Source organism: Vitis vinifera, chromosome 1 (genome assembly GCF_030704535.1).
Source record: "Vitis vinifera cultivar Pinot Noir 40024 chromosome 1, ASM3070453v1".
NCBI lineage: Eukaryota > Viridiplantae > Streptophyta > Magnoliopsida > Vitales > Vitaceae > Vitis > Vitis vinifera.
The window spans coordinates 21,318,162-21,345,510 of NC_081805.1; the positions used below are offsets into that span (position 1 = coordinate 21,318,162).

The window sequence follows — 27,349 nt, forward strand, 5'->3', positions numbered from 1 at the left end:
TACTAAAAGGTGTCTTAAATTTCTATTTGGAATATATTTCTTTTAATAAAAGGTTCCATAAATTTTATATTTTATTTAAAAAATAGATCTCTTTATAATAGTAGATAGAGATTTGAGAAAGAGTACCAGCCACTTAGTGAAGCATGGCTCGAGGTCCTGAAACCTAAAGTCAAATGTATATTGTTCAAATTTCCTTATGTCTTACACTCTATCCCATTGATCACTTGCAAGAGTCTGCCCTCCACTCCATCAAAGTCAAAGTGGTCATTCACAGTCACCCCACAGATTTGATTTTGTCCGATAAGTAACACCTATCAAAAGATATTAGTGGTCCAAGAAGCCTATTTTCATCGGATGGAAACTTTTATTCTTAAGAGAAGCCATGGTTTTCCCTTAAAGTTATAAGCAAATTGATGCATATAGGCAGACTATTTCTGACAAAAGATGCAGAATAAATGTAATTTCAAACCATTTGCTGATAGAACAGTAGTCTGCTATAGCTTCTGCTTGACTAATTAAGCATCTATGACTACCCTTTTCCTGCTTCAATTGTAGCCATCTGACTGTTTTTCCAGTTGTTGCAACAGATAATCAACCAACACATTTATATTTCCTTTTTTAGTTCATAAGATAAGCTACTAAATCACTATCAGAGTTGTACTTATCCCCAGTGGAATAAATGCTGACCTTTAGTTGTTTTCCACGCGTAAGAATCAGTGATCACCTTCTAAGGGTGGCCAAATGGAACTACTGATGGTTCATGGTTGACTTCGCTTCTTTCTGGGTTCTTGATACTGGTTTGAAGCATATATTCCTCCACATCTACCTTTTCTGTAATGCGATTAATTAATTTTACCTTGTGACTCAGTGGCCATTTTGAATGTTTCTCAAAGTGGGGGAATCCTTGCTTTTGTTTTTTGGTTTCCCTTTCTTTCTGCGCATGCTACTGGCTGCTTGAGTGTGGGCAGAAGAGTTTTCCGCTCTGCTGACAAAAATATTTTGTTGGACTTGAGAGACTTTCTTAGTTTCTTTGTTTCAGGATCTTGATAATGCAGGTGCCACAAGGGGTCCAGTATGCTGTGGTTTTGGCTTTAACCAAGCCCAACAAGCAGGAAAAACAAGGAGAGATGAAGGCAGATTATGCAGAAGTTTGTGTCTGAAACGTCTGAACTCGCATCCTCACTTTTTATCAGTAACCCGACAGCAAAGAGAAATGGATTTTTGTATTGGGGTGCAGATGGGGATGAGGGGACCATGGACAGAAGTGCTTTATTCATTCACAAAAATTTGAAAGCAAATCAGCTGAGTATGTGGCTTTTGAAATGTTTTTATTGAGTGGTTAAATTCGGAACAGGCTTTGAGCAGAGCTGGAATGGTGAAAGAACAAATAGAGTGTCCAGGGGAAGAGGGTGGGGGGGCATGAGAGCCATGGGATGGATACATAGTTTACCTATTGTTAAAAGCCATGGCATGTCTGACATCTGTTATGAGGAGTCAGTGGCAAGTTGCTTCTCAACCCAACTATAATTTATGAGCTCTTTCCTTTTTCAAAAGTTTTAATCCACTTGGGGATTTATATAAGGTGTGAAATTTGTACGAGTTAGTTCGGACCAACCCGAATCCACCCAACGTTTGAATGAGTTTGGACAAATATTTTCAACATTTGGTTAAACTTGATTTAAGTTTTTTCAAACCAACCTCAATTTGAGTTGGGCTTAAACTAACATTAAAACAACGTCAAGTTAACTTGAATATGATTTAATATTTGTTAATATTTATAATATTTATTATCTGGTATAATAATATTTATTTTCTTTTTATATATATTTAAAAATATGAAATTAAAATTATATTATATATATTTTTTCATTTTAGAAAGATATATAAGTTTATTTTTAATTTTTTATCTTATTTATTATTTAAATTTTGGTGTAAATATAAAAAAAATTAAAAATAATTATAAGTTGATTTTAAATCATGCAACCTAATGAACTTGAACAATCTAAATTCAACCTAAGTTTAAAAAAATGATATTGAGTTGAACTTAAATTAAGTACTTTAGGTTAGAAGTTGGGTTAAATTGAGATTAGATTGATTGTTTCTTAATTCGGGTTAACCATCAATTCAACTAACCAATCCAACTTGCAAACCTACTTTATATAATATATTCATTGATATTTGGAACAATTGTGCATGAAAAGTTAACCTGACAAAATTATCGGGTGTAATAACACATCTTCCCATTACTAGGGATGTAGAAAAGTATGATTCAATCAGTTTTTGGAAGAAAAAATTTCAAACGATTATAATCTATTTATACTTTAATTAAATTAGAATTTACCTTTTAATGATTAAAAAATTGAATCAAACCAAATTTGTTTAAGGTTGATTTAATTGGATTTAGTTGATTGATGTCATGCATATTAATTCAAGCCTTGAGACCCATTTTTTTTTCTTAAATTATTATGAGAGAGAGAGAGAGAGAGATGTGTTGGTAAGGCATGATCATGATGGAGGTTGGTGATTAATATAGTGTTACAGAAACCCTTAGATCAGGGTGTTTGTCTGACATGTGATCCTCTGGACTCTGTTTTGACTGCAATTATTACTTAGGAAACACATCAAGGCCTCCTCAATTTGGGGAGACACCTTGGACCACTTTGCTCCAATTTTCCTTTTTTTATTTTTATTTTTTATTTTTTATTTTTGGCTTGCAACTAGCTGGCGTTAACACTCTTTGTCTACCTTAACTTGGTTTTGCTTTGAAAGCCCAAAAAGCCAAATACGCGGTCGCAATAAAAAGGAGATTCCTTTTGTTTTCCCCTCAATAGCATTTTTCCAAACACTGCTCTAAAAATAATTTCTTTTGAAAATAAAAAAATTTCTCTCTTTTTTAGAAAATATTAATATTTAAAAAAAAAATAAAACCATACAAAATGATATTTTATTTCTTAATTTTTAAGAAAAAAAAAGATTTTATTTTATTTTGATAATAACACTATTTTAAGTTAAAGTGTCTATTTTGGATTTACCTCCCATTTTCTATTTTTAATTATTTTTTAAAAAAAAATAATAACAACTTTTTTATTTCAATAAAATATAAGAATTTTTAGAGATTTATAATGAAAAATTAATCATTTTTAAAATTGTTAAAAAAAATTGAGGTATAAAATAATTTTTATTATCGTAAATCTTTAAAAAAATTTAAAATAATTTTTAGAGATATAAAGCAAAATCTAAAATTTTCTTTTTTGTATAAAAAGTTCTAATTCTAAAAACAAAAAAAGAAAAGAAAAATGTATTAACAATTTTTTTTTTTTTTTTTTTTTTTGAATGTGGAAGGTGGGGTGGAAATTGAAATCTACATAAATTGTGTGATGCAATAGTTCTCTGAATAAGGAAATTGAAACAAACTTTGGAAAGAACACATGAAAGGGATGTGTCTTCTGCTTGAATGGACACCCGTGAAACCAGTAACTGATGCATTAGAAATTAAGAAAAGAAGAGGTGGTGTTGTCTATATATGATAAGATAATAATGCTTGAGATCAGATTCTCCACCAGTGGAAATTTCACCTCTATGTTGTTCTTACAAATCAGAGACATGGATTTATGGAGCAGTGGAGGGACAAATGAAAGAAAGATTAGTTTATTAATCTTGTCAAGGGAGTAAATATTATTATTAATGTTGTGGATGGCCCCATTGGAATGTGTGACAAGGTCAGTATCTTTGAATACCTTATTATGCATGGATGCCAGCCATATTACTTTTGTCATTCTGCTACAACACTGGTCTAGCTTTGAATCCAACAGTAGATTTAGTGGCAAATCTTTGTTGTTTCTTAGCTTGTTTGTTGCTTTATTTTCCAAGTGATGCTCCCACTTTTGGCTAAAGCTTTTGAACCTGTCCATATCACCGTATTGATAAAAGAGAATTCGAAGTGTACATGTTGGTTTATATCGACATGACAGCTTTAAAGAGTGGCTAACCTTCATTCATTTTGGAGAAGGCAGAGATTCTGAAGCCACAAGGGCAGATTTTTTTTCTTAATTGATGGGCTGATGGGCTGATGAGCTGATGGTTGATGAAGCAAATGGACAAATGGGTAGAGAAACATGTCGAACAGTGGTGCAGGAGAGAGGCTTTAAGGGGTCTCTTCAAGCCCTCAACATCATTCATCATCCTCCACAAAAACACCCACCTTTAAATTATATCTGTACTCCTGTGGGGGGGGCCTATTCAATAACCTTGTCTATACCCTGAATTATTTTTTTCCTTTTCTTTTTTCTGATTTGTGTAGAGGGAATTTGAGTGAGAAAAATGTTGATGCATGCATAGGAAAAAGCATGCATATGGGGTTGGGGTTGGGTGTTGGAGAATAGATGAGAGGATGCTGGGTATTTGGTATTTGGCATTTGGAGAAGGCAAAGGTCATGTATGCACTACAAAAGGAAAGAAAAAGTATGGCTTTTATGTAGGGGGAGTCCTATGCTTTAAAAGGGAATTTATTCCATCTTAATTTTCAAATGACATAAAAACTATACCAGGAAGTATAGTAGTTGTTTCAAATAGTATCTGAGCTTTGGTTCTAGAGGCCTTCAATTGGTCTAATCACAACTATAGAAGAGTAACGTGAGAATGTGTAATTACTATTGATGTTAACGGCATAAGATGAAGTGGGGCCTAAGAGAGAATCATATATTTGGAATGAGATAAGAGGTTGAGATCATGAGTGAGTCTGTGAACCCAAGTGCGAAGCCTTAGGTGGGTTGGGAAAAAAAAATTCAGAGGTGAGTGGGACTGTGACTAGGAAATGGAGGGGACAGAGGTAGGGTTTGGGGTGTCAACAAGTTTGGATGCTTTATAGTGTACTCTTTCTCTCATAGGACAGAGGCAGAGAGGCAAATATCATGTGGGTTTGGTACCAGTGTTTAAAGAGAAGAGGTGGCTTGTTAGCTCCTGCTCCTCCACCTCCTCTTCCTTCTCCTCCCCCATTCAAACACACACAAGTGGGTAAAAAGAACAATTATTTCCTACTCATTTGAGTACCCTCCCTAGTGCATATCTTCATTAAGATTATGGTCAAGTTCTCCAACCCCACTTGTTTGACTCCCTTTTGTAGGCAGAGCAGGAGAGAGACACTTTTGTTAATCAAGGAGGGAGAAGGGTTAAAGAGAAAAAGGAGAAAGGGAATGAAATGGAGCTAAAGGAAGGACTGAGATGACAGGAAAGGAGACCCCATATCTGCAAAAGTTCCAAGAATCCACCAAATGGGAATGGGGATGTGTAGGGGAGGGACAATTATACCCAACTACTCCAAGTGCATTTTCCTTTTCTTTTTCCCCTTTTTTAAACAAAATAAAAGGAAAAGAAAACCAATAGAAAAAACAAAATGCCATTAATACTCCATTTTCTTCTGACATATACATATACCTTTTGCTTCTTTGTGGTTGGAAAACATTTTCATGCTTGTTGAAAGGTTCTTTCATGGTCCTAACAACCTATCCCTAAGCTTTTTCTCAACTCTCAGGCTTTGGTGCTGTTTGCTTGGAAGGGCAGATTTGTTCTGGCACTGACAAACTCCACATTTGAAAGTAATTTCCATGCTCTACGCCCATCAAAGTTTAAGTTCTTCAGGGGGTGGTGGGGGGGACTGGTTTGCCTCAAAACTTTACTCTAACTAATTGGTTTGCATCAAAACCAATCGAGGCACTTAGAGCAGTAGCACAGTCCCTAAAAATACTTAGAAAATTCTTTTAAAACACTTCATATTTCTGCTAAATGCTGGCCATTATGGCTAGCCGTTAATCCACTCAAATCTTCATTGATGACAATGAAAAGGATATAAGCGTCTGCACATCGCTAAGGTCAACGGCATCATACATTCCACAGTACACGTGCAGGGGAACGAGATAAAAATGCTATTCAACCAAGTATGCTAATATTAGAAGGACCCCAGACCTGAATCATGTGTGGTTGATCAGATGCCATTCAATGAAGACAGTCATTATATACCCGCTTCCATTTCTTTAGAAACTTACTGGATATGTTGAGAGGCAGAGTGTCCCACAGCTTTTGCTTTTTAAAGTTGCCTGCTTTTGATTTCTATATTGCTGCACTGCCTCTTGACCCCCTACTGACAGTGTGAGAGTGTAGTGTCTTAGAATCAAATAAAGCAAACCCAACTCAAATAATTAAAGGGGAAAAATGGGATAAATAATTCACCCAACAATGATCTCACGGGGGGCGATTACATCACCAATCTCGAGTGCAATTCCTCGAGATTGTAGCCCTTTTTTTTTACTTAGTTAATTTCCACAACAAAATGGAAATTTGGGACTCTAATGAATGGACAAACCCAGGGAATGTTGGATTCCCAGAGGCCACAGTAGAAGCTTAGCAAACCAAAGCCAATTTCCCAAGAATTTATTCTCTCTCAGTGCATTACTGCCAAATTGTCTGACCCACCCACAAAGAAAAATTTTGATTAGAGGTCTTAATCATAACCGTTAGAATGCTTCACAGTTAACAGAGCACTTGCTCTTTCATTTTTCCTTTTTAAATACTTGGAATAGAACTGAAAATTCTCAAAACACCCTCTTCCAAAAGAATGCATGATTGAAGGAATTTTCTCTTTTCCATCATCTTTTTTTTAAGTTTATCAAGATTGAGCTGATTTGGCCTAGCTCTTTATATATTCTTTCCTTTACTTTTGCTGAGCCATTAACAGGCATGTTGCTTCTCTCTCCCTACCAAACCTCTCTTGCTTCTGAGTGCAATTGCAGTGTGGGAAGCATGAGGAGTTTTTCTGGTTGGTTACTGATGTAAAGCTTACATACACATAAAACAAAAGAAACCCATTTCAAGGTTGGTTTTGGTTGAATCCTTCAACTCAACCACTTCTACCGGCTACCCAGTAGCTTCCTTTATAACAAGAAGCTCCTTTTCTCATCTGGGTACCCTTAGAATTCAATGGAAACACTGAGAAGGGAAGCTGTTCTGTGCTTTGTGGCTTTTCTCTGCTTATGGAATTCCGCAAGTTCTTTGCTCTCTCCCAAAGGCGTCAACTTTGAAGGTAACTAGAATTTTTTTCTTCTCTTTTTCATCATCAGCAAAGTAGAGCATGGAGTTTTGACATCTATTATTTTGTTTCTTCTGATTTTTTCAGTGCAAGCTTTGATGAGTATTAAAAATTCGCTGATAGATCCTCGCAGCGTGCTTGAAAATTGGGATAAAGATGCCGTTGATCCATGTAGCTGGAATATGATCACTTGTTCTGATGATAAACTAGTCATTAGCCTGTAAGTTATACTGCAGAAACTAGCCATTCTTTAGTCCTAGCCATGGAAAACAAGGATATCTGAACTGGAAATAGTCTGCTATGGAATCAAAGGAAAACTGAAAAATCCACCATGAAAATGAAATACTGAAAAGGTTTTGAAACAGTTGAAATGTTCTTTATCATGCAGAGGAACCCCAAGTCAGAACTTATCCGGTACTCTTTCCCCAAGCATCGGAAACCTAACAAATCTCCAGACAGTGTAAGTGCCCCTGAGCTCTAATAATGAGGGGCTAGAAGTTGGAAGTTCTGTGGATAATTGTTAATGTAAGGTGTTTTGCAGACTCCTACAGGATAACAGCATATCAGGACCAATTCCCTCAGAGCTTGGAAAGCTATCAAAGCTTCACCTGCTTGATCTTTCTAATAATTTTTTCAATGGAGAGATCCCCACTTCCCTATCTCATCTCAAAAGCCTCCAGTACCTGTAAGTTTACAAAATGGAAAAAGTTTCGAGTTGTTCTCTGAAATTTGGAATTACTTTGTTTTTGGTCTGTGTCTGATTATGGACTCTTGAATTGGGATCAGGAGGCTAAACAACAACAGTCTCTCCGGAGCAATTCCTTCATCCTTGGCTAATATGACTCACCTCGCGTTTCTGTAAATCTCTTTCAACTTTTCCTTCAGAAATCATAACAATTTTCTTTCTTTCATTTTTCAAATGAAATCTGCATCTTAATGAAGTTCCTTTTGTGTTCCAGGGACATGTCCTACAATAATTTGAGCGGTCCTGTACCAGGGTTTGCTGCCAGAACATTCAAGTGAGTCCCTCCAAACCTGTTCCTTTCTCTTCCCAGTTTCGTCCCTTCTTCTAGGCTGATGCTTGGTATAATGAATCCCTTAAATCCGTTGTCTTTTTCATTTGTTAACACAGCATTGTTGGAAACCCTCTAATATGTCCAACCGGGACTGAGAAAGACTGCTTTGGGAGACCAACACCGCTGCCCGTCTCTATTAGCATGAACAATTCTCAAAGTAAATAACAACCCCTCAACTTCTCTGCTCTATGTTGCTTTTTTCAATCTCTGGTTCAAAGTCCCTCTTTAGAGGTTTATAATTATTACAATTGAATTCTATTTCAGTCTCTTCACAAATTGTTATGTAATAGCTCTACCAATCTTTGGATTTAGCCTGATCTGTGAATCTCTGTGCTTCTCAAGGCTCTCAACCTTCTGCAAGACCTAAAAGTCACAAGGTTGCCTTAGCATTTGGGTCAAGCCTAGGATGCATCTGCCTACTGATTCTCGGATTCGGGTTTCTTCTCTGGTGGAGGCAGAGGCACAACCAGCAAATATTCTTTGATGTTAACGGTTAGTGAATCATGCAACAAATCAGAACAATAAAGCAGTAGCATTAGCACTATGAAAAAGTAGACAAAAAACAAACTAGTTTTAGCCTTCTTATGAAGACAACATTACTTTTGAACTTTCAGAACAATATCGTGAAGAAGTTTGCCTTGGAAACTTGAGGAGGTTTCCATTCAAAGAACTTCAAATTGCCACCAACAATTTCAGCAGCAAGAACATACTTGGAAAGGGTGGTTTCGGGAATGTCTACAAAGGATATCTCCAAGATGGTACTGTTGTAGCCGTGAAAAGGCTAAAAGATGGAAATGCCATTGGAGGGGTGATCCAATTTCAAACTGAAGTGGAGATGATAAGCCTTGCAGTGCATAGGAATCTCCTCAGACTTTATGGGTTTTGTATGACGACGACAGAGCGGCTCTTGGTTTACCCCTACATGTCAAACGGCAGCGTTGCTTATCGTCTTAAGGGTAAAACAGCCACCACTAGTTTGAAAACTATACATAAGCATTCATGTCAGCATCATCTTAAAATTTGAATTATACCATCCCACGTATCTTTCATTGACTAAAATTTCCCTAGATACTATCATTCACAGCTAGCCTGTCTTGCAGCCAAGCCAGCATTGGACTGGAGTACAAGGAAAAGAATTGCCTTGGGGGCCGCAAGGGGTTTATTGTACCTGCACGAGCAGTGTGACCCCAAGATAATTCACAGGGATGTGAAGGCTGCAAATATCTTGCTGGATGACTACTGTGAGGCCGTAGTAGGAGATTTTGGTCTGGCAAAGCTTTTGGATCACCGGGATTCCCATGTCACAACAGCTGTTAGGGGTACTGTGGGGCATATAGCTCCAGAGTATCTCTCAACAGGCCAGTCCTCGGAAAAAACAGATGTTTTTGGATTTGGAATCCTTCTACTTGAATTAATTACCGGCCAAAGAGCTCTAGAATTTGGGAAAGCAGCAAACCAGAAAGGAGCTATGCTGGACTGGGTGAGCAGAACGGACATTTTTTATTGCAGTTTGTTATACCTCATTCAACCTCAAGGTTAATTAATACATGTGGCTTATCTTATCACTGCAGGTAAAGAAAATTCACCAGGAAAAGAAGCTGGATATGCTAGTGGACAAGGATCTGAAGGCCAACTATGACAGAATAGAGCTGGAGGAAATGGTTCAAGTAGCTCTCTTGTGCACCCAATACCTTCCGAGTCACAGACCTAAAATGTCTGAAGTGGTTCGAATGCTTGAAGGAGATGGGCTCGCAGAGAAATGGGAAGCGACTCAAAGGGCGGAAGCAACCAGGTGCAAAGCCAATGAGTTCTCCTCTTCAGAAAGATACTCTGATCTTACTGATGACTCTTCATTGCTGGTGCAAGCAATGGAGCTCTCTGGACCCAGGTGATATAATTCTCAGTAAAGGAGACAACGGTTCCGGAGTATGAAAAGAAGAAAGCCATCATAGATTCAGAAAGCAAGAATCTATGTTGAAATGAGTTTGTTGTATAGTAGCATCATAATGGAGCTCTACAGACTTTGTGTTAATTTCTGACTGTACAGAACATGATTTGAGAGAAACTGACGTTTAGTTGAGTGCTACATGTCCTTTTCCTTTTGTTTCTCCTGTTGAGTGAAGAAGCTTTCTGGGGATTGTCCAACTAGAGTGTTGAGCTTTGTGATCAATAATCTTCTTGGAATGAGTTTTCTGTTTGTCATCTTCATTTTTATTGCATGTACAAGAATTTCAAAGAGATTCATCGATAATCATTACCATGGGGGCTCTTCATTTTCTCTTCTTTTCTTAAGATTTGTCATTCCCTTTTATTTTTATTTTATTTGTTTTGTATTAAAAAAAGGCATAGCAAAAGCTTTTCCAACTTTTTCTCTCTTTTAACATACTGTTGTATACATTGAAGAAGAAAGAGGTGATTTTTGCAAGAGTCTTGTTCCATTACCCTTTTTCCCCGAATTCAAAGTATTGCAACAGCTGGAAATCTCATACATACAAATTGTAAAGTCACCAATTTTGGGCAATTTGCCCAAAAGCTTAAGCTGCTCAGATACGGTTCGACCAAGAACCTCCTAAAAATAAAGATCAACTTGATCTACAAACTCAAATCTGTTAAAGCCCTAATGCACATTTCTCATTTCTCAGCTGAGTTCCGAGGGATGAGGCTTTGATGATTCCATCAACAAGAGTTCATGTTGATCCAAATTCATGTCTTGCACATGGGTATTGATCAAAGGGCATAATTACTTTCTAACAAGACAATTGTACCCAATTATAATGTGCACCATGCCAATATTCCCTGGAGCTGTTTGTCTTTACCCTTAAAGAATAGCAACAGAAGGGAACAGAGCAGGAAATCAAACCAATCTATGAAATACGAGCATTTGTAGATCTTAGCCTGACAGATTTGAGGGCAGCTAACATTTTTTGCAAAGAAATTGAAAGGTGAAACAAATGGTCTAGTCTACTAATTTCCTGAGAGACGAAAAAAAGCCTAGAAATCTTTGTTCATACAAAAAAAAAAAACTCTGTTAGTTCATTTAATGCTTTCAATTCAGAACAACTTCACACAGACTAGCTGCATGCAGCCCAAACTCTCCTGCCAACACAAAAAAATGCTAGAGAGGCAAATGGAAAAAGGAAAGATATTACATGAGATAGTGTCTGCTCAATCTAGAACAAATTTGATTTTTGCTTGGGGAGAAACTCGTCGGAACTCCAGCAGCTCTGTTACCATATGCATCCTTCCTTCTATGGCATATACAGAGGGTGTAATGCTCATTATCTCAAGGATTGGTGAGTTTTCAAGTAAAAATTTGATAAATCTCATCTCATGTGGCAGACCAGAAATGTCTGTCATCTTCACAGTTTGAAGGCATTTGAATGCACAATCTAAAGGGCATTCATTCTCCCAAAAATCCAAATCGAGTACTTCTGGTGACACTGATGTGTTTGAGGAACCCTGCAAAAACCAAAGGGGTTAAATTTGCACAAATCTAGCATTAACATGAGATGAAGCTGAAAGGTATACAAATCAATAACTAATCATTCATCAAACTCACCGAGATTTGAAGTTCTTCTAAATTAGGAGAGTATATTATCAAGCGAAGAATGACCAGTATCTCCTTTATGTCTTCAAAACTTACTTGATACAGTTCAATATTCTTTAGATGGTGGTATGTAATTGGATGTCTTCCTAGTTCATTACCTATACTCAAAAACTAAGACAGAGAAGGACAAAGAAGTTTGTGAATTAAGATTGTGCATACACATAAACAGAAGCCTTTCAGTTTATAAATCTAAGATCAAAATCTTAAAACAAAGGGACCAGTATATGACTCCTAATATCTCGATTTAATAAACAAAACAGAAATATAACGTAGTGTTACCTTTGTAAAGTATATGTGCCCAATGAGCCGTTCAAGATGAGGTGCACCGCCAAAAAATTTGATAAAATTGCAACTCGAACTTTGCTCAAAGTGTTCAACAACGTCATCAGACATATACATAGCCACAGTTACAGAAACCAAACCCGGAGTATTTTCAAGACAGATTTCTTTAAATTCGCCTTCTAGGAACAAGTATTTGAGATTTGGAGCAGAAATATTGAGAGCTAAACTATCGAAATACGACAATGACAAACACTCTAGGAGAGGGCAACTAGAAACAAGACTTTGAATAGCTTCACAGGTAATTGAAACTTGATGAAGATTGAGAATCTTCAAATGCAAGAATCCTTTAAAAGTCGGGGGTGGGTGTAATTCACATCGAACCAACTCCAAGCGAGTCAATTTTTGACAAGAGAACAGACAAGAAGGAACAGTAAACCACTCGCACTCTCCTAATTCAAGAAGGATTTCTTTAACATCATTTCTTGAAAGGAAAAGAATCCATTGGTCAATATCAGGACAGATTCGTAAGTTGGAAGTAGTAATCTGAAACTTGTGAATTGGTCCAGCATGAAGAAGGAGAACCTGAGTGATAAACTTTTTGAGCTTGTCATTGAGAAGAAATAGGTCATCTTCGAATACGAGATCTGTAATTCCTGACCATCTGTACCTCCATTTACTTGACAATATACTTGTTCTCACGGCTTCCCTTATAGGCAACCGGACAAGGATGCTCTCTATAATGCTTAAAGGCAGATTACTTATCAAATCTAGTTTTGGAGCATCATCCATTCGAAATTTTCAGCAGAAAGGCCTACAAAGCAATGAAAAAACCATCCATCACCCATTATACAATGCAAGAAAGTAAAATGCCATCACCTATCGCCAAATGAAAAAGTAAAACTACAATCTTTCTCTCCATATTCTGTTTGGTTACTGAGAAAATGCAACAAAAGCAAGGATTGAAAACAAACTCAAAACTCTACACTGCTCAATTTTCTTATTATTTGGGACCACCCAGGAAATGAAGACCCAAAAATCCGTCGACCCTAATATCACTACTTTGTTCAGTCTTTCATTCATTAGAAATCAAATCAGTATAATTAAAAGGAAAGAAACATTTCTTTTTGTTCTCCTGAATTTTCGAAACAAAAACAACGATTTTATTAAAAATTTCCCAATTGCATCTAAATCCAAAATTCAACATGAAACCCATTTGAAATCAAGAGTGCGAGAGAGGATTGATCAAACGTTTCACACAGACGTACATGATACAAAAACCCAAATTTGTAACCTAAAAACAAATAGAGTAAAAGAGAGGAAATCAAATGGGGAAGATTCAGTACCAGATTGAAGACCAACGCATGTAATTTCTACTCTTGTTTCTCTTCCTCCTTTGATCGTGACTCTGTTTCCTACGTTTAATGAAAACTGATATATAAGAATTTTAATAATTTGATGAAATTTCGGACCCAATTTTCTATGACTTTTTTTTTTTTTAAAAAAAAAATGCTCCTTCCAACAAAAATAAAATAAAATGTTAAAATATGTTTATTTAAAAAATAAATACAAAAATACAATATTTTTTTATTATTTCTTTTATTTTATACTAAACTCATCTTTTTAAAAGACGAATGCACTTTTTTTACTCAATTCGTCTTTTCAAAAGACGAGTTCACTTTTTTTTTTCTTTTTACGTTAAACTGTCTTTCAAAAAAATTATTTCACTTTTACACTCAATTCGTCTTTTTAAAAGGTGAATTTGCCTTAAAATTAAAAACACTCAACTCATTTTTTTAAAAGCAAATTCTATTTAAAATTGAAAAGTGTCATAATTTTATAATTATTTTGTATGTTACGGATTTTTACTCCATCAGAGGGGGAGGAAGGGGGAGAAAAGTATTGTAATTTTATAATTATTTTCAAAATTCTTATATATAAGTTTTCCTAGGAAAATTAGGAACAATTATAATTTATTGCTAATTTATAACGGAATTGGTATAGTACCATTAATAATTATGTTTAGAATTAAACAAAATTATTGGAATTTTTCATTCTAACGCCAATGGAAATTTCTAAAAATCGAATATTTTGTCCTGTTTTCTAAGTTGGTCACAAAAGTAATCTTATAAATCAATGTCACATCAGTATTGATTTTTTTTTTCTATGATTTTATTTTCAATGATTTTAGTTTTATGATTAAAATTGACCAAGATTTTGTTAGACAACCACTCTGCACACACTGGTTAGTTCATAAGAAAATAAAAGAAAAACTAGAAAAAAAAAACAGAGAATTAAGGAAGAAGATTAGACCGAGTCTTGTGGAAACACAATCTCCTTAAAACAGATTCGCCTTCTCCACAGGTGCTTTGAGAATCGCAAGGCATCTGTCTCCCAGGATAAAACGATCTTCGAATGGCAGCAACAACACTCTGCAGCCACTCCGGCGAACTGGAAATTGTTCAACTCTATCACGGACACGGAAGGAAGGAACTCTTCAACACTCTGACAATACTCCAAAGTTTTTCTGTTCTTTTTTTGAAAGAAAATCTACCACTATTTATAGACTTCAAGGAGGGAAGAACACAGACAGGTTCAGAAAGCCAAAATGAATTTGGCTTCTTGAGACTCTTAGAATTCTGGAAAAATGAATGAATTTACTTAATTCAATGGATTTACTTAATTTCATTCATCCCCTTTTTCCAACAATTCCCCACATGAAAGAAATTAAGACACGATGAACTTTTTGATAGAGTACAACGGTTGAAACCTGCATAGGAGAGGTAGGTGTTACCCTTTGAACATTCCCTTGTAGAAATATGTTTACTCTACTAGCTAAACAGTAGACACGATGTCCTTGAACTGTTCTGCCATTTATGTAGATGATGACATATCTCACACAGGAATCTTCCTAACAAATTTCAGTTCTCACTTTTATGTTCATTTTGGCCATGAACATACGCCTGGTTCTGTAAGAGTTTAATAAGAATTGTGCCCTATTCAATTCCCTTAGAAGCGGCCCCACTTCACTCTTACATAGGTGATCTCTTAATCACGAGTAACCTGCATTACTCTGTTCGGATTTCCGAAGCATAAGGATCATTAAAAGCATAGCTTACCCTTTCCTCTTACGGGCATCACTATTTTATCATAGGAATGGACTAGGGAAGATCCCCACAGTGATTTAACAAAGTCTTTACAGTTTAGTTGTCCCTTTTGAACCTAGATCTCGGGATCTCCAGTCAACTAGGTTGGGTATCCACTGTATTGACTTATTCTTTTATGGGCTTTAGTCCCATTCCCCTTGATGACTTTTCAACTAACTCTCTATTTAACCCTTTGATTAGTGGATCCGCAATGTTATCTTTGGATTTCACATAGTCCACAGAGATAACCCCAGTTGAGAGTAGTTGTCTAATGGTATTGTGTCTACGACGAATGTGTCTAGACTTACCATTATACATATTACTCTGTGCTCTACCAATTGCAGATTGACTATCACAATGTATGCAAATTGGAGGCACAGGCTTTGACCACCTTGGAATATCCTCTAGGAAGTGGCGTAACCATTCAGCCTCTTCCCCACATTTATCTAGTGCTATAAATTCATATTCCATTGTGGATCTGGCAATAACCGTTTGTTTTGAGGATTTCCACGACACTGCTGCACCTTCTAGTGTAAACACATAACCACTATGGGATTTTGAGTCTTTAACATTAGATATCCAATTCGCATCACTATATCCTTCAAGTACAGCAGGATATCTCGTATAGTGCAGCCCCATAATCACGAGTAAATCGTAAGTACTTTAGTACTCTTATAATTCCTTGCCAATGCTTGGCTCCGGGATTACTCGTATATCTACTCAATTTACTAACCGCATAGGCTATGTCTGGTCTTGTACAACTCATTAAGTACATTAGACTGCCTATTACTCTAGAGTATTCTACTTGAGAAACACTCTCACCTTTATTCTTGGACAAATGTAGAGTTACATCCACCGGTGTTCTAGCTGTCAAAATATTGTGTGAATGACCGAATACCTTGACCTTGAGTTTTGTATATTATATATAGACTTTACAAGGATGCTTTACATGGAAAGCAAATAAAAGCAAATAAATTCCAGCATGATTCTAGCCCTATACATGTAAACTATAATCTGTCAAATAATATATGCTAACTGTACAAAATAATAAATGAAGAAATAAAGAAACAATTGTGGGCTAAAATAAGGAAAGAAGGGTGGGCTAAATTAAGGAAGGAAGTGTGGACAGCAAGTGTGGGCTAAAATAAAGAAGGAAGTGTGACAGCAAAGCTGTCCTTTGACCAGCAAAGCTGTCCTAGTGTGGACAGCAAAGCTGTCCTTTAACAAAAGCTGTCCTTTGACAGCCCCCCTCAAATTGATGCAGGTTGATCAACAAGCATCAATTTGCTACTTAGCAAGCAATGTCGATGACGAGGGAGAGCCTTGGTGAAGATATCAGCAATTTGTAAGTCGGTGGAAATATGTGGAAGAGTGATAACACGAGCTTCAAAGGCTTCACAGATAGAGTGACAGTCCACTTCAATATGCTTTGTGCGCTCATGATAAACAGGATTGGCCGTGATCTGAATAGCGCTTGTATTATCGGCATGGAGAGGTGTAGGATCGGTCTCAGAAAAATCTAACTCCACAAGCATACCTCGAAGCCAAATGATTTCAGAACAAGCAAGAGACATCGCCCGGTACTCAGATTCCGTAGATGACTTAGAGACTCTGTCTTGCTTCTTACTTTTCCAAGATATCAATGCATCTCCTAAGAACACACACCAACCAGTGATGGAGCGACGGGTATCCGCACAACCTGCCCAATCAGCATCACTATAAGCAGCAAGGCGAGTAGAATTTCCTGCAGGGAAGAACAAGCCACGAGTAGAAGTGCCTTGAACATAGCGTATGATCCTACGAACAGTAGCCAAATGAAGATGACGAGGAGTCTGAAGGAACTGGCTGACTTGCTGTACAGCAAAAGAAATGTCCGGTCTAGTAATGGTGAGATAAACAAGGCTACCCACCAACTTCCTGTATAAACTGGGATCAGCAAGTAAGTCGCCCTCCTCTTTGCGAAGCTTGACATTTAATTCCATGGGAGTATCAACAAAAGTAGCCCCTTGTAGACCAGCTATAGCCACCAAGTCACTCGCATACTTATGTTGATTGAGGGAAATACCAGAGGGACTATGATGCACCTCAAGACCAAGAAAATATGTGAGAGGTCCAAGATCTTTCATATGAAAGGACTCGGAGAGATGAGTTTTGAGCTGACCAAGTAAAGCAGAATCGGAACCAGTGATCACAATATCATCAACATAAACCAAAAGAACAACAATACCCATGTCTGATTTTCGAAGAAACAAGGAAGTGTCATACTTGCTCTGCCTGAATGAAAATTGCAATAAAGTGGTGCGGAATTTCTCAAACCAGGCCCTCGGAGCCTGTTTGAGACCATAAAGAGAGCGACGAAGCTTACACACATGTGAAGTTGGAGAGGGAAACAATCCCGGGGGTGGCTTCATATAAATACACTCTTTAAGATCCCCATGAAGAAAAGCATTTTTTACATCCATCTGATGTAATGGCCAATCACTGGAAGCAGCAAGAGCTAGAATCGTACGAACAATAGTCATTTTAGCCACAGGAGCAAAGGTCTCTTCATAATTGACACCATATTCCTGATTATTCCCAAGTGCAACAAGCCGAGCTTTGTAACGATCCAAACTTCCATCAGATCGGACCTTGACTGAGTAAACCCATTTGCAACCCAGAGGAACAATAGTGGGAGGACAGGGCTCAATGTCCCAAGTGTGATTGGCTTTTAGAGCGGCAATTTCTTCCTGCATAGCTTGTCGCCAACAATCATGCTTAGCAGCATGTGAGTAGCATGTGGGAATATCAAATTTGGACAATGCAGCAGTAAGGGCTGAAATAGAATTGCCAGAACTGGAAGAGGGAAATCCATACCTATTTGGAGGTACAGACACTCGAGAAGAGTGACGTACTGAAGGTGCTGCAACTGATTGCATCTGGAGCGTGGTAGGATCAGATATCGGGTGAGCCACCGAAAGAGACTGTGGGCGGGAGCGTCTCGTATACACAATACCTGGTTGAAAGCGAGAACTGACTGGATGAAGATCTGAGAACTGTTGCTCAAAGGAGGGAAGGACCACAGTAGAAGAGGATGACACAGTAGAAGAGGATACAGGAAAGAAATGTTGATTTTCAAAGAAAATAACATTCCTAGAAATACGTGTACGATGTAATGTAGGATCATAGCAAACAAATCCCTTTTGACACATATTATATCCCAAGAAAGCACATCGAACAGATTGAGCAGATAATTTATGTCGCTCATGGGGAGGTAAATGAACAAAGCATACACAACCAAAAATACGAAGGTGATCATAACTAGGTTGCTTAGCAAATAAGCGGAAATAGGGAGACTCCATATGTAGGACTTGAGAAGGTAAACGATTAATCAAGTGAGTAGCAGTTTTTAGAGCCTCTACCCAAAACATGGATGGAACAGAAGATTCTAACAAGAGAGTACGTACCACATCTAAAAGATGACGATTTTTGCGTTCGGCAACTCCATTTTGTTGAGGAGTAGAGGGACATGAACGTTGATGAATAATACCCTTAGAAGCCAAGAATGCTTGAAACTCAGTAGACAAATACTCACCACCAGAATCTGTGCGTAATGTCTTAATAGAAGTAGAAAATTGATTGTCAACATACGCTAAAAACTCAGTGAAAGTACGAAAGACCTCAGATTTAGAGCGAAGAAAGTAGACCCAAGTAAATCTGCTATGATCATCAATGAAAGTCACATAATATTTAAATTTCTCATGTGAACTAACCGGGGAAGGTCCCCAAACATCACTATGGATAAGATCAAAGTAGTGAGATGCTCTACTTGCATGCAAAGGGAAGGGAAGAGTTTTACTTTTACCAAGTTTGCAAGAATCACACTCAAGAGATAAAGAATAACGATCCTTATTACCAGGTAAATCAGAGTTCAATACATGAGATAAGATCTGAGTATTGGGATGGCCTAAACGACGATGCCACACCATACTAAGATCTGAAACATTATTACAAGCAAAAGACTTAATAGAAGAACGTGGAGAAAAATCTGGAACAGGTAAAAATAGTGGAAACAAGCGCCCCACTTTAGGTCCCTTCGCGATCGGCTTCCCCGTTACCTGGTCCTGCACAACACAACCATTACCAGAAAAATTAACAACACAATTGTTATCAACTAATTGGCCAACAGAAATAAGATTCGTGGAAAGCTCAGGGGCAAGAAACACATCAGTGAACTTAGAAGAGGCATCGCCGATAGCAGCTATGGGCAAAGAGCTGCCATTGGCAGTCTGAATGGAAGATTGACCAGCGTAAGGCCGAACATGACACAAAGCGGTGGGATTATTAGTCATGTGATTAGAGGCCCCCGAGTCCACGTACCAAAGTTTAGTAGAATTGTTACCTTGAAACCCCATTGCTGATAATGCTAAAATTAATATCCGTTGCACCATTTCTGGGGTGCAGTAATCTGGTGCAGGAGGTGCAGGAACAGAGCACGCAGCTGAAGGAGAGTCGTGTGTTGCTACAGGAGGGACAATAATCGAAGTCTGAAATGCTTGGGCCTGACGATTCTGGGGGCGAATACGACATTCTTTGATAATGTGACCTTTCTTCTTGCAATAAGAACAAAACTTCTTAGGGCAAGTGGCAGCAATATGCCCATATTCCTTGCAGCAAAAACACTGCAAGTTTTTAGAATGCATAGGTGGTCCGCGTCCTTGGGCAGCATAAGCTACAGTTGTCGTCCCGGAACTGCCATGAGATTGCTCCAAAATAGCTTGAGTACTAAGGCGTTGCTCTTTGCGAAGTAACTCACCAAAACAAATATCAAGAGAGGGAACAGGAGATCTATTCAGTAAAGAGGAGCGAACAGATTCATATTCCGGACGTAGTTTCATAAGAAACTGATCACGCCGGGTAGTCGCGTGAATAGTCTGAATAGTTGAGAGAGCGGCAATATGAACATCCGCTGTAACCAAATCAGCATATTCATGCCAAAAAGTCAGAAATGCCGAGTAGTAGTCCTGGATGGAAAGACTACCATGTTGAAACATGGCAATCGCATGTTCTAATTGAAAGCGACGAGCATCGTTATCCTGATGATAAACTTTCTTCAAATAAGCCCACATAGATTGAGCGGAGCGATGAGGCCGCAAGTGGGTGACAATATGAGGCTCCACTGAACCAAGAAGCCAAGACATGATGCGTGCATCAATCACAGCCCATGAATGAGAAGTCCCAACATCCTAAGATTTGTCAAAAGTGGATGGTTTTTCAACATCCGTGCCATCAATATGACCCCAAAGGCCTTTTCCCTTGAGAAAAAGTTCAAACTGAAATGCCCAGGTAGAATAATTTGTGCCTATAAACTTAACACACAGCGGTGCGGAATCCATAGAAAATAAATAGAACTCGAGACAAAATGATGGACCAAAAAAATCCCAGAAGAAAACTGACCCACGACAGCCACAGAAATACTGAGAAAAATGGTTGTGGTTGGGTGCAGCACGGATCAACACAGACTTGACCGAAAGACACGAGAAGCACCTCCGAAACCGAAAAGACAGAAAAGAATTTGAGGGAAGAAAAATTAGCAACCTTGCTCTGATACCATGTCAAAATATTGTGTGAATGACCGAATACCTTGGCCTTGAGTTTTGTATATTATATATAGACTTTACAAGGATGCTTTATATGGAAAGCAAATAAAAGCAAATAAATTCCAGCATGATTCTAGCCCTATACATGTAAACTATAATATGTCAAATAATATATGCTAACTGTACAAAATAATAAATGAAGAAATAAGGAAACAATTGTGGGCTAAAATAAGGAAAGAAGGGTGGGCTAAATTAAGTAAGGAAGTGTGGACAGCAACTGTGGGCTAAAATAAGGAAGGAAGTGTGACAGCAAAGCTGTCCTTTGATAGCTGTCCTTTGACCAGCAAAACTGTCCTAGTGTGGACAGCAAAGCTGTCCTTTAACAAAAGCTGTCCTTTGACACTAGCAACTCCAGAATTATCTTTATCAAACTTTCCAAGAATTTTGTCTACATAATGTGACTGACTTAATATGAGTTCATCTGATGTTCTTTTGATTTTTATTCCCAATATAACATCAGCAAGTCCCATGTCTTTCATATCAAACCTTGAATTCAACATGTTCTTTGTAGATGTGATCATCTTATCATGACTACCAACAATAAGCATGTCATCTACATACAAACATACAATGACATATCCATGTTCTGTATCCTTAACATAAACACACTTGTCACATTCATTGATTTTGAAGCCATGTGACAGCATAACATTGTCAAATTTTTCATGACATTGTTTCGGTGCTTGTTTTAAGCCATACAAAGATTTCACCAGTTTACAAACTTTCTTTTCTTGTCCTGGAGCTGAAAAACCCTCAGGTTGCTCCATATAGATTTCTTCATCTAAATCTCCATTTAGAAAGGCTGTTTTTACATCCATTTGATGTATTTCAAGATTTCTCAATGCAGCAATTGCAAGTACCATCCTTACGGAATTTATTCTCGTCACAGGAGAATATGTGTCAAAATAATCTAGGCCTTCAGTTTGTCTGTAGCCTTTGATTACAAGTCTTGCTTTATACTTGTCAATTGATCCATCTACTTTCATCTTTCTCTTGAAAATCCACTTGGAACTTAAAGGTTTACAACCTGGTGGAAGATCCACTAGTTCCCAAGTATGGTTTTGCAATATGGAATCAATTTCACTCTTAATGACCTCTTTCCACATAAGACCTTTTGTAGAGTTCACTGCCTCTTTAAAAGTTTGAGATTCGCCTTCAAGCATAAAAGTTAGAAAATCTGGACCAAAAGACTTTTCTGTCCTTACCCTTTTGCTACGTCTAGATTCTACCTCAACTTCTTCATTTTGATCCTGACTCTCAAGCATTCTTTTTTATGAACTTGGCTCTTCTTTGGATTTACATGGAAATACATCTTCAAAGAATGATGCATTCCTTGATTCCATTATCGTGTTCTTATGAATATCTGGGATATTTGATTCATAAACAAGAAACCGATAAGCATTACTATTATGTGCATAGCCAATGAAAATGCAATCAATAGTCTTAGGTCCTATTTTCACCTTTTTAGGTGGAGGAACTGCCACTTTAGCAAGACATCCCCACATTCGTAAGTATGTGTAGGATGGCTTTCTTCCTTTCCATAACTCATATGGAGTCTTTTCTGCTTTCTTTTTGGGTACCTTATTCAAAAGGTAATTAGCAGTTAAAATGGCTTCTCCCCACATGTTTTGTGGCAAACTAGAACTTATTAACATTGCATTCATCATTTCCTTTAAGGTACGATTCTTTCGCTCAGCCACTCCATTGGATTGAGGCGAATAAGGTGCTATTGTTTCGTGTATAATCCCATGTTGAGCACAAATGTCAACAAATGGCGATTCATACTCACCACCTCGATCACTTCTTAGTACCTTAATTTTCTTGTTGAGTTGATTCTCAACTTCATTTTTATAGAAAACAAATTTCTCTATAGCTTCATCCTTGCTTTTTAGTAAATACACATAACAGTATTTGGTGCTATCGTCAACAAAAGTAATAAAATATTTATTACCACCTCTTGTTTGTACAAATTTCAAATCACAGATATCACTATGGATCAAATCAAGGGGTTCAGTGTTTCTTTCAACACTTTGAAAAGATGACCTTGTTAGTTTTGCCTCAACACAAGTTTCACATTTATGGTTGGAATTAATTTGGAATGTTGGTATATGATTTAAGTTAATTAATCTACGTAATGTATCATAATTAACATGTCCTAATCTACCATGCCATAAATCAGAAGACTCAAGCATGTAAGTAGAAGTACTAGCTTTATTCATATTTGACTTAATAATAGTCATTACATTGAGTTTCCACATTCCATCACTCATATACCCTTTCCCAACATACATTCCACTCTTGGACAAAACAAATTTGTTTGACTCAAAGACCAACCGAAATCCATGATTATTCAGCAATGAACCAGACACCAAGTTCTTGCGAATTTCCGGTACATATAAAACATTGGTCAGAGTCAACTCTTTCCCAGAAGTCATCTTCAAGATTACTTTACCTTGACCCTTGATCTCAGAGGTGACAGAGTTCCCCATGAACACTTTTTCCCCATTCTCAATTGGTTCAAAAGTGGAGAACATTTTCTTATTAGAGCATACATGGCGAGTAGCACCAGTATCAATCCACCATTCCTTTGGGTTAGAACCCACCAAGTTCACCTCAGAGACTACTGCTGTGAGGTCAATGTCAGAAACATTTTTAGTGATGTCGTCAATCACATTAGCTTCCTTAGGTTTATTCTTTTTGGGCAGTCTACAATCAACAGACTTGTGACCTTGCTTACCACAATTGAAGCATTTCCCTTGAAATTTCGGCTTCTTTGAGATCCCTCCTTTAGGTCCCAACTTAGATCCTTTCCCTTTGTTGTTGTTCGTCTTTGCCTTGGAACTTTGACCATGTTCCACAAAGTTAGCCTTGGCCTCATTTAGAGTGTGCGCCCCTTTCTTTTCAGATCTTCTATTATCTTCTTCAATGCGAAGTCTAATAATTAGATCCTCGATGCTCATTTCCTTTCTTTTGTGCTTGAGGTAATTCTTAAAATCTTTCCAAGCAGGGGGTAGTTTCTCAATAATAGCTGCTACTTGGAATGTTTCACTCAACATCATTCCCTCAGCATGTATCTCATGCAAGATTACTTGAAGTTCTTGGACTTGACTTACCACAGTCTTGGAATCTACCATCTTATAGTCGAGGAAGCAACCCACAACAAATTTCTTAGCCCCGGCATCCTCAGTTTTATATTTTCGATCTAGAGATTCCCATAGCTCCTTAGCTGTTTTCTCGTCAGAATAAACATACAATGAATCAGCTAAACCATTCATGACATAATTTCTACACAAGAAGTCAGAATGTTTCCAAGCATCTATAGCACTGATGACTTGGATATCGTGCTCGTCTTCTTTGAGCTTAGGAACATCCTCAGTTAAGAATCTTGCAAGATTCAACGTGGTCAAATAGAATAACATCTTTTGTTGCCACCTTTTAAAATTTAGTCCACTGAACTTCTCTGGTTTTTCTCCTGGTGAGACAGAGATTGGTACAGCAGTAGGCATCGCTGGCACTTGGGCCACAGTAGGGGTTGCCACTGGGGCTAATTCAGTTACAACAACGTTATCGGATTCAGTTGTCATTTTTTTGAAACATCCAAGAAAATGTGTCAATTTTTTTTTTTTTTCCAAAAAAAAAAAAAAAAAACTTAAAAAAAAAAAACTGAAAATCACTTTACAGAGTATTCTCAGGAAAGACTAGTGGGGTATAATGACCCAGACCAGGACTAGCTTCCTTAGACAAAATATTCAGTTCCCAGGAAATTGGAGGGGTCACAAATGGTCCCGCTTAAATTCCAATTACCTTAGACAGAACTTCTTTGTATCATAATTTCCAAATTTTCAAAAGACTTGGTACAAACATTATAAGAAGGTATTTTTCCCATAATAAAAAAACATGAGTCACAGTCCAATGGTGTCTTACTGAGTTGAGCATGAGAAAAATGGCTCAGGTTAAGAGTTCGAAACTTCTTTTTGTAACAAATGGTTGTTTTTTTTTTTTTTTTTCCTTCTAACAAAAAAAACACAAATTTGAAAAAAAATTTTCTTCAGATAAACCCAATTTCAACAAACTTATTTTTTTATTTTTTATTTTTATTTTTTTTTTTCCACTGGTTTTTTTTTCCTTCTTCTTCTTCCTGATAACTTGTTTCCTTTTCACCAACCACTGGTTTTCCTTTGAAAAAATCTGTTTTAAGAATGTTAGACAACCACTCTGCACACACTGGTTAGTTCATAAGAAAATAAAAGAAAAACTGGAAAAAAAAAACAGAGAATTAAGGAAGAAGATTAGACCGAGTCTTGTGGAAACACAATCTCCTTAAAACAGATTCGCCTTCTCCACAGGTGCTTTGAGAATCGCAAGGCGTCTGTTTCCCAGGATAAAACGATCTTCGAATGGCAGCAACAACACTCTGCAGCCACTCCGGCGAACTGGAAATTGTTCAACTCTATCACGGACACGGAAGGAAGGAACTCTTCAACACTCTGACAATACTCCAAAGTTTTTTTGTTCTTTTTTTGAAAGAAAGTCTACCACTATTTATAGACTTCAAGGAGGGAAGAACACAGACAGGTTCAGAAAGCCAAAATGAATTTGGCTTCTTGAGACTCTTAGAATTCTGGAAAAATGAATGAATTTACTTAATTCAATGGATTTACTTAATTTCATTCATCCCCTTTTTCCAACAGATTTTGATTAAAATGGTTTTTAAAAATTCAATTTTTAAAATTTAACCTCCTACTTTTTTTTTTATCTTATTTGGACAAAAATACTCTCATTATTTTTATTTTTATTTTTTTGTAAAAATAACCCTCTCTTTTAAAACATACTAGTGAATATTTGAAATGGTAAATGACATTTATATATATAAAATAGGTTAGTTTTTAAGAAAAAAGTAGGTTAGTTTTTAAGAAAAAAATATGGAAAAGGTTAGATTCACAATTTGAGAATTATTTCATCAATTTCAACCAAATATTTCATATTATATATATAATATAATATGAAAACATTAATTTGATGGATATTTTTAAAAGGGATTTGGATTAACTCCCAATTTTTTGTTTAAAGATTTAAGATACTAGAACACTTGTTAACTTATATTAAAAAGGTAATGATTTTAAAAATTATATTTAAAAGTCAAGATAATTTTTTTTTAAAAATACATAAAATAAATTTATACTTTTAATATAGGATGTTTTGTTATTTATATAGATTTTTTTTTTTTTAATTAGGAAGTGTATGCAAAGTGACACTTCTTTCAATTTAATTAACTATGAGTGATTTTAACTTTATATTCAAGGGATTTATAATAATTTAACACAATATTTTATTAATCTAACATTTATTGTTAAGCTACATTATTTTTAATTTTTAGTGTTGTTGTTGGGATTGAGCCTTACAAAACATGACATGATGTAATAGATCGAAATTCATTTATGTTTCATAGTTTCCCTTTAATATTTCATTTGCATTAATTGGTCATTTGAGTGTACATGTCCCACTTTACTTGAATTGTACATGATACAATGTAATAGATAGAGATTCATTTATGTTTCATGTTTTTCCTTTATTATTTCATTTGCATTAATTGGTCATTTAAGTGTACATGCCCCACTTTACTTGAATTGTACTTGACTTGGGTACATTAAGAGTCGCACAAAAGATCCAAATCATTTGTTCCTTTGTAAAGTGATGAATTGTCCATAATTAGTTCATGGATTTGGGTAATCCATTTGAGATTATAGTACACTACCTCCAAATTGGATAGATGAATTATCTTGGTTATCGTGAAGGTTTTTCCATAGTAAGTGCACTAGTGTATGTGATGCACACTAGATAAGACCTACAGTGAATCATGACGTAAGACTATTGATTGTCATGATTCACCAAGGTACTATACTGCATAAACTCTTAATCTTGAGTGAGTCTATGCCAAAGTCAACATGAGACTGCGACTTATAGGTGAGACCTTAGGGTAGTCATATATTCTCTATGAATTGGGTCACTATTGATGGAAATTGGCAATAATAGGTATTCTCGATGGAGACATCATGATATCTCATAGGATTGAGACAATGTGTCTCATTAGGTGATCCAAAGGACATGTGATCTAGAAAACTATGGTCATAACATTTCCTTTAATGAAAATTTGACATATGCTCTTTGGAGTTAAAGTATGTCAATTGATAACATAATAAGTGAGATTTGTAACTCAATTATTAAAGAAGTAATCTTGATAGGTGATAGTACTACCTTGTTAGATTATAGGTACCAATTTATGGAGAGTCTGCATGTAGTGGATAGTAGGTCACAAACCCAAACTTCATCTCGTTGTTATTTATATAGAGTATTAAAGTGTTGTTGATTCTCTTTACTGTAATGTTGAATCAACTTTAGAATCAAATTTTAATAGAGTTAGTACTCTTATGAGTCCCATTGGTCCCTACTTTGAGCTCATATATCATGATGGCATAGTTTATGAGGGTTGAATTGACTCTACATTCACTCTTCTATGTAAG

At 36.6% G+C, this 27,349-nt stretch overlaps 4 protein-coding genes across 5 annotated transcripts in view; 1 reads left to right on the plus strand and 3 right to left on the minus strand.

Moving 5' to 3' along the window:
• Positions 1-27,349, minus strand: part of LOC100259768 (choline/ethanolaminephosphotransferase 1) — a 104,344-nt gene that overhangs the window by 70,123 nt on the left and 6,872 nt on the right. The gene's annotated exons all lie outside the window — the stretch shown is intronic.
• Positions 6,586-10,440, plus strand: LOC100249555 (protein NSP-INTERACTING KINASE 1). The gene is made up of 11 exons (XM_002269866.5): positions 6,586-7,075; positions 7,169-7,301; positions 7,470-7,541; positions 7,623-7,766; positions 7,868-7,939; positions 8,041-8,100; positions 8,214-8,314; positions 8,500-8,649; positions 8,772-9,113; positions 9,258-9,637; positions 9,729-10,440. The coding sequence occupies exons 1-11, from the start codon at positions 6,973-6,975 to the stop codon at positions 10,047-10,049; spliced, it is 1,878 nt and encodes a 625-aa protein (XP_002269902.1). The 5' UTR covers positions 6,586-6,972; the 3' UTR covers positions 10,050-10,440.
• On the minus strand, positions 11,169-13,552 carry LOC100244393 (F-box/FBD/LRR-repeat protein At1g13570). 2 transcript variants are annotated; one of them, XM_002270114.5, is made up of 4 exons: positions 13,390-13,552; positions 12,044-12,857; positions 11,717-11,875; positions 11,169-11,616 (listed from the first exon to the last, which is right to left on the minus strand). In XM_002270114.5, exons 2-4 carry the CDS (start codon positions 12,833-12,835, stop codon positions 11,323-11,325), a joined length of 1,245 nt encoding a protein of 414 aa, XP_002270150.2. In that variant the 5' UTR covers positions 12,836-12,857; positions 13,390-13,552; the 3' UTR covers positions 11,169-11,322. The 2 variants fall into 2 exon arrangements, with proteins under 2 accessions (XP_002270150.2, XP_010654296.1); XM_010655994.3 differs by lacking the exon at positions 11,717-11,875.
• Positions 19,062-20,414, minus strand: LOC132253966 (uncharacterized). The gene is made up of 2 exons (XM_059737667.1): positions 19,571-20,414; positions 19,062-19,292 (listed from the first exon to the last, which is right to left on the minus strand). Exons 1-2 carry the CDS (start codon positions 20,367-20,369, stop codon positions 19,255-19,257), a joined length of 837 nt encoding a protein of 278 aa, XP_059593650.1. The 5' UTR covers positions 20,370-20,414; the 3' UTR covers positions 19,062-19,254.